Below are 7,648 nucleotides of genomic sequence, written 5' to 3'. Positions count from 1 at the left end.
TACAGAATGGACATTCCTATTCAATCATGTTCGTATTCCATAATCAGTTGTGTGGTCCTTGCAGAAAAAACCAGATGTGGTAAAATATCAGAGAGATATTGTTCCCGTCTAAATGATCTGTGTCTCCCCCAAGCTCCTACTCTGTGACTGTCACTCTGAGTTGAGGATGAAGGAGCTTCCCCTGTCACAAGTGTGAACATGTTGCGTGCCAGATTGTGATGCTACTACGTGCCAAGATTGTGGCTTTCTTGAGTTGAGGGTCGTGAACGTGAGTGGGTTTATTCAAGGTTGGAGAATCGGCACTTATTATTGCCCTGTATCATATTTTAAACGTGGGGCCCATTTTTCAGGACACAGATTAAGCCTTGCCGGACTTTAAACATCTTAATGGAGAACTTCAATTGAAAATGATTTTACTTAAAGATAGATTATCTGTGGACTATGGGGGATGATTTTTGGAACTGTCTTGGTGGTAGTTCTATTGTAAACATGTCATGTATGTGTTTCAGAGTACTTCCACAGTATGCTGGGGAACCCCTGGATAGAGGTATGTTATGTTTTTTCTTTGATGTTATTTCATGTTTATCAATCCGTATTAGTTTTACATTTGATAAAATGTCTGTTTTAGTTGCTGGCAATTGGAGGTCTTGCTYATTGTACACTTAAAGCGTAATTTTAATATTGCCAGAAGTAACCGTTGGCTCTGAAGACATTCTCACATTGTGCTTGAGTAAGTGTGCTGCTACTTGTGATGGTAATGTAGTTGTTGTGTGCCCCCCACAGGCCACTTCTTGTAGTGCCCTAGAGATGCCCACCAGCTCAGAGATACTGCAGGTCATCCTAGAATATGTCTACACTGACGAGTCTCCCACTATCAAAGGTACAGGACACACCAGATCATGCATATACAACCTGTACACACACACACACACACACATACTCAGTGAAAAATGCTTTGGAACTATGGATGGAAATTAGCTCTCTTGCTAACTTGGGTACATATACATTGACTCTGAAATGTTGCTAAATGTGCACTGTCCCTGTCAAATAAGTAAATTTAAATAGTTAAAAGTAAGTATCACATGTGGCTATTCATGTTAATATTTATGAATCTCATCATGTTAACTCTGATCTTGATGTACAAGGTAGTTGGAAGCTAAAAGTCTGTCTCTATCCTCTTCCAGAGTCTCTAAATGTGGAGTTTGTCTGCAACGTGTTGGTGGTGGCCGATCAGCTTCTCATCACCCGACTGAAGGAGATGTGTGAAGTGGCCATTACTGAGAACCGTATGTCCTCTCATCTGTCCTCTTAGCCCTCTCTGCTCTCCTCCCATGCCTCTGTCCTCCTCTCTTTCTCTCATGCCTGTCAACATGTCAAACAGCTTTGTCTTGAAAATCACTCGTGTGAGCACTGTCCTGTTTGTTTAAAAAAAAATGCCTTCCTCGTCTGTCTCCTCAGTGACACTGAAGAATGCTGCAGAGCTGCTGCAGTTTTCTGCCATGTACAACGCTGAGCAGCTCAAACTATCCTGTATCCAGTTCATTGTGCACAACATGGCTGCCCTGCTCGAGTCCAAGTGAGTGTGTGTATAAAGTACATTCGGAAAGTATTCAGACCACTTTACTTTTCCCACATTTTATTATGTTACAGCATTATTTTAAATATGATGAAGGGCACTTAGATTTTTTTTATCTTCTCACAATACCCCACACTATTACGGACTACACAGGGAAACCCAGACGTGAGCTACCCAGTGATGCGAGCCTACCAGACGAGCTAAATGCCTTTTCTGTTCGCTTTGAGGTAAGCAACACTGAAGCATGCGCGAGAGCACCAGCTGTTCTGGATGACTGTGATAACGCTCTCAGTAGCCGATGCGAACAAAACCTTTAAACAGGTCAACATTCACACACTCAGCGCGGATTACCAGGACTTGTACTGAAAGACATGCCTGACAACTGCAAGTCGCTACTTCCAACATGACATTTTCAACCTCTGCTGACCGATTCTGTATAACCTAAATGTTTCAAGCAGCCACCATAGTCCCTTCCCAAGAAACGAAGGTAACCTGCTTAAATGATTACCGCCCCGTGGCACTCACGTCGGTACCCATGAGTGCTTTGAAGTCTGGTCATGCTCACATCACAACATCCACCCTAGACCCACTCCAATTCTTGCATAGCCGCCAAACAGATCCACAGATTACTGCAGATCTCAATCGCACTCCCACACCGCCCTTTCTCACCAGGAAAAAGGAACACCTATTGAGGGAATGCGTTCATTGACTTACAGCTAACGTTCAACACCATAGTGCCACAGAGGAACTCAGTCCCACTGAAGCTCTAAGGAGTTGGGACTAAACACCACTCCACCTCACCTAGGAAATCTTGGTTTCCAAACTTCTTCCATTAGATGATGGAGGCCACTTTCTTAGGGACTCAATGTCTGCAGGAATGTTTTTGTATCCCTCTTCCCAGTGTTGTGCCTCAATAAATCTATAATCATTAGCTCATAAATGCATTCCTTCGACTCTGCTTGGTTTTTTGTCTGCATCACTGTCATTTTAAATGTGACTTTAAATAGACAGTTGTGTGCCTTTACTAAATCATGTCCAATCATTTGCATTTTAGTTTATCAAAATTGTGGTGTTTGTTTTCTCCATTCTTTGTGGATACTGTTGTAATAAGAGAAATTATGTCTCGTCTATATGTATTCACATTTGGCAGAGGTTAGGAAGTTCGTTTTGTGGGGCAGTGTGCACTCAATAGTCCGTCTTCCTCTTGCGAGACAGGCTCTGCCTACGGTGCCTGTACATAACATTCTCACGAGTATGTAAATAGTCAAAGCGTCCTAAGTTGGGTCAGTCACAGTCTCATATTCTTCCACTGTGTACTCTCTCTGTTTAGGGCTAAAATAGCATTCTTGTTGGCTCTTTAGTCAAGTATCTTTTTGTTTTCTCAATTGTTTGGCGCTATTGTTGCTGTCCTGTGGCTCTGTGGGGTCGTTTGTGTTTGGAACAAGGGACCGTTCTTCAGGAACTCTTCTTAGGTTAGTCTTCAGTCATCTCCATGACTAAATGAGCAATAGCTATCAGAAGCTCTAAAGCCCATGACATCATTTTCTGGATTTTCCAAGCTGTTAAACACAGTCAACTTAGTGTATGTAAACTTCTGACCCACTGGAATTGTGATACAGTGAAATAATCTGTCTTAACAATTGTTGGAAAAATGACTTGTGTCATTTACAAAGTAGACGTCCTAACCGACTTGCCAAAACTATAGTTTGTTAACAAGAAATTTGGGGAGTGGTTGAAAAACGAGTTTTATTGACTCCAACCTAAGTGTATGTAAACTTCCAACTTCAACTGTATGTGTGTTGAAGAGGGTGGGGCTTAAACTGCATCCCTGTCTCACACCATGGCTCTTTGGAAAGAAATGTGTTTTGCCAATTTTAATCCACGCTTGTTGTTTGTGTACATGGATTTCATAATGTTTTTTTTTTTTTTTTCCCAACACCACTTTCCATCAATTTGTATAGCAGACCCTTATGTCAAATTGAGTCTAAATTTTTTTTTTTTAATTAACAAAGCGTGAGAACACTTTGCTTTTGTTTTGKTTTGTCAATTAGGGTGTGCTGGATGAATACTTGGTCTGTCCTGTGGTAATTTGTTAAAATGCCAATTTTGACATTTGCTCAGTACATTGTTTTCACTGAGGAAATGTACACGTCTGCTGTTAATGATAATGCAGAGGATTTTCTTAAGGTTGCTGTTGACGCATATCCCATGGTAGTTACTGGGGTCAAATTTGTCTCCACTTTTGTGGATTGGGGGGGATCAGTCCTTGCTTCCAAATATTAGGGAAGATGCCAGAGCTAAGGATGTTAGAGTTCAAGTATAGCCAATTGGAATTTGTGGTCTTTATGTTTTATCATTTCATTGAGGATACCATCAACACCACAGGCCTTTTTTGGGGTGGAGGATTTATTTTGTCCTGTAGTTCATTCAATGTAATTGGAGAATCCAGTGTGTTCTGGTAGTCTTTTAATAGTTGATTCTAAGATTTGTATTTGATCATGTATATGTTTTTGCTGGTTGTTCTTTGTTATAAGGCCAAAAAGATTGGAGAAGTGGTTTACCCATACATCATTTTCCCAGATGAGGCTATACTATGGATTCTTCTTCTTCTTTTTCGAGAGAGTCTCCCTCTCTGTTTTATATATCCGTATCTCTCTCTGTATCTCTTCAGAGCGCTGGATATCCTGAGTGATGACGTGCTGGTGGAGCTCTCTGCCTCCTACAGGAGGATGGTGAGTCATTTCCCCTTTGTGCCGTGACCGTACCTGCATCAACTGTATAGTGAGATACCTGGCATATGTTCATTAGGGGAACTCAACAGAAAACGAAAATAGGGTTTGTTATTGGACGGTTTCTCAGATAGTCCCTTCCTGTTTCACTCGTTTTCTTCCATTCGATTCCTACTCAAATGTACTGTGGTTTCCTGAACTGAAAACAACTGTTGGTTTAGACTAGCTGACCTGTTACCATCCTTTATTTTTTTTTACCATCCTGTTCCTGTCAGATTCCGGCCATGCAGAAGCGACTGATCACGCCTTACCCAGACGCCCCGGACCTCACTGTGTACGAGGACATGGACTCTTCATTCAGCTCTAAAGCTGACGCCGAACTAGACTACTCCTGCAGGTACTATRCCATCTATCAAACTACTGTACAACACTGTGGCTGCATCTCATTCCAGAAGTTGCTCCGTCGTTCACTCTCTGTCATGAATGAGATGGGACTGAAAGTAGGTTCCAATGTTTTGCATTGAAATGCATCCAGCCGGTAACCTCCCTATGATTTGAACTGCGGCCGAATTTTTTTCCCTTCCTCTCAGGGAGACTCTGTTGAAGAAGGCTAAGTTGAAGGYCAAGAGAAAACCTAGGAGACGCTCCGACAGCTCAGGGGGTTACACCCTTTCTGACATCATCCAGAGCCCACCTGCCGCAGGTAGAACACACAAACACACACACTCTTTATCATGGCACGCAATAATGATTTCCTTTAGTTGGGCTGATATGGATTATGATACACTATGTCTCTCCTCAGTCCTCTCTCCCAGCCTGGTCAAGTCAGGAAAGACCAACTCCATGGAGTCTCTGCAGGAGCTGATGACATCTGACTCTGAGGGCAGCTACAAGGGTGTGGGCAGCCCCCGAGACCTCCAGAGTCCCRTGTTCCACGACAGGCCYGAGGAGGGGAGGGCTGAAGGAGGTCCCAGGTTGAAGACTCCCCCCAGCACCCCTACCACCGCGCGGAACGGCCTCCCCGCCGAACCCCCAAAGAGTTCTGTTCCAGAGTACATCCCCAAGGTCACAGCCAGGTGAGCCAGGTCACTGTGGACCAGGTCAGGGTTCAGGGGTGGAACTGTATGTGACCTTGTGTCGTTTCTCTCTCTCTCTCTCCAGTCCTGCTCTGTCACTTCCTGTCTTGGACCTCAGGGCCATCATGGATATGGAAGCCAGCTCAAAGACACAAAGTCTCMGAGCCTCTCCCAAAAGTCCTGTCAGTGTTGGCAGCAGTAGCAAGCAGTCCCCTCTCCCAGCCAAGCTCTCCCAGAAGCAGAGGAAGATGATCGCCATGGCAACCAAGGAGGGCAGTGCTGAGTGTGCCCTATCCAAATCGCCACCAGTCATTACTCCCTCAAAGAATGCGAAAGGATGGTAAGCCCCCCTCAATAAGGGACGCTCCTGATATCAGGGCCAGCACAGAAGGTGGTGGGTTGGTGAGACGATCCCTATGTCATAGAATAGGTCCTCTCCCGKTCTCTCATTTGTGTTGAATGTTGTTTCATGTACAAATACAGAATCTGCCTATTCTGTCAGCTGTTAGTGAAAGTAGTACTTTTTAATGYTCTGAAGTAGCACTTTTGATTCATCAAATGTTGTTGAATGTGGTTMCACCTCCCTCCTCTCCTCAGGGCCACTCCGGTCCAGACACCCCCTTCGTCTCGAGCATTCCGGGACCTCCTGGTGGAGGAGGAGAGCCGTGTCAGGAACGGGAGGCCAGGGTCCCTGGGAAGGCCAGTTGCTCAGGGGCCTCTGGTCTCTGCTGTCAGGAGTGTCAACTTCAAATGTACTGCTAAGCCCCCCAGCGAGCCAGTGAGACCCGCCGGGTAAGACTATGTGCACACACAGACACGCACACATACAGTCGGTCATATTTTATGTTACTTGTCACCAACACACATACAGAGGTGTACATTTATTTATTTATTTATTTATATATATATATATACACACACAATATAGAGGAGTACAGTAGCATGTATGGCCAAGGGATGAATGCCCTTATGGCCGATGAATCAATGAACTATCACTCTACCCTAAAGTACCAGTGTTGTCCACTAGATGTCTCTAGTGTGTCACCATGCTCACGCAGATTCCTGTTTCTATCAAAGACAGGAATCTGACACACACTAACAGCTCTACTAGCATCAATGTCATTTGGTACCTGGTATGCACACATCCGTTTGTAGTAAGAAGATAGTAAAGCTTTTATCTATGGTTTTTGTTCATAATTAGGCCTATGTTTAGCTGACGGTTAACCATACAGGAATTTGTTCAATCTGTGTGTGAGGTATCTCTTTAGAATCAACATAGTACTAAGAAAGTGGCAAGTGACTGGCAGAGAGTTTTCTCTTATGGTGAGTCCCAGTTATTCCAAAGGGAAGCAGAACGAAAGAAAGAATAATGATTTGGAGGACCGTTTTTATACAGAGAATTAAGTTGATTATGCTAAGCTTTRCTGTCCAAATGAAATGCTCTGGAGTGTGGTTTCCCAGACACAGATTAAGCCAGGTCCTGGTTTAAAAAATGTATATCAGTGGAGATTGTCTATTGACCTTGATCTTTAGTCCAGGACTAGGCTAGTCCGGGAAACCAGCCCTGAGAGTCTGTGGTTTGAGCAGGTGCTTGGTGCTTGGGAAATGTTAAAATATCATTGGAAGGTAAGAAGCTCCTGCACACTGGGCGTGCAATGTATCGCCTTTATTGATGTCTAAAAGCTCTGATGAGATTTGAAACGACAATAAGCATAGCCTTCTCTACACACACTCTCTCGTGAAACTCCTGCCAACATGGGTGCAAAGTGATCGATGCAGATGCACAGATGGCACAAAAAAATGTTGAACTAGTCGTTGTTTTAGCGAGAGGAAGAAATCACCCGAACTCCCTTCGCTAAGCCCTGCCCGGAATTTTGGGCAACCAGTCGCATCGCTCCAATGGATAGCAACTGTCGTTGAGTMTGACACCTCAGACAAGCTCATGAACACATGAAAGCCAGTGGGGAAAAACTGAGATTATTATTTTTTTTTATAAAAAAAAAATGGCTAAATAGTTTAAGTGCACCAGGGGTACTTGCCACTGTTTCCTGAAATGCAGAGGGTCTTGGAGTATTTTGCTAATACGAAATTATACTTTGTTAGCTCAACTGGTTAGCTACTGGCTCTGTGTCATTGAGCACCAAACTTTGCGAACGCTGCCTAGCTTGCTAACTACTTAATAAAACGTTCTCAAAGTTAGCTTGCTAATAAGTTGGCTATATTAGGAATATAATTGATCTGCTGTCGACATCAGAAAAATATTTGAG

General features: G+C 43.6%; 1 protein-coding gene across 1 annotated transcript in view; it reads left to right on the top strand.

Annotated features, from left to right (window-relative positions):
* LOC111958869 (inhibitor of Bruton tyrosine kinase) overlaps positions 1 to 7,648 on the top strand; it is a 44,039-nt gene that overhangs the window by 21,705 nt on the left and 14,686 nt on the right. Inside the window, exons 12-21 of the mRNA XM_070437418.1 lie at positions 499 to 547; positions 784 to 880; positions 1,185 to 1,286; positions 1,459 to 1,576; positions 4,248 to 4,308; positions 4,581 to 4,702; positions 4,896 to 5,008; positions 5,108 to 5,381; positions 5,467 to 5,721; positions 5,979 to 6,173. Of these exons, the coding sequence (XP_070293519.1) occupies positions 499 to 547; positions 784 to 880; positions 1,185 to 1,286; positions 1,459 to 1,576; positions 4,248 to 4,308; positions 4,581 to 4,702; positions 4,896 to 5,008; positions 5,108 to 5,381; positions 5,467 to 5,721; positions 5,979 to 6,173 (1,386 nt within the window). The remainder of the gene's footprint in view (positions 1 to 498; positions 548 to 783; positions 881 to 1,184; positions 1,287 to 1,458; positions 1,577 to 4,247; positions 4,309 to 4,580; positions 4,703 to 4,895; positions 5,009 to 5,107; positions 5,382 to 5,466; positions 5,722 to 5,978; positions 6,174 to 7,648) is intronic.

The sequence above is a fragment of the Salvelinus sp. IW2-2015 genome, linkage group LG35 (genome assembly GCF_002910315.2).
Source record: "Salvelinus sp. IW2-2015 linkage group LG35, ASM291031v2, whole genome shotgun sequence".
NCBI lineage: Eukaryota > Metazoa > Chordata > Actinopteri > Salmoniformes > Salmonidae > Salvelinus > Salvelinus sp. IW2-2015.
Note: the sequence above shows the minus strand (reverse complement) of the source record. Positions and strands in the feature narration are given on the sequence as shown.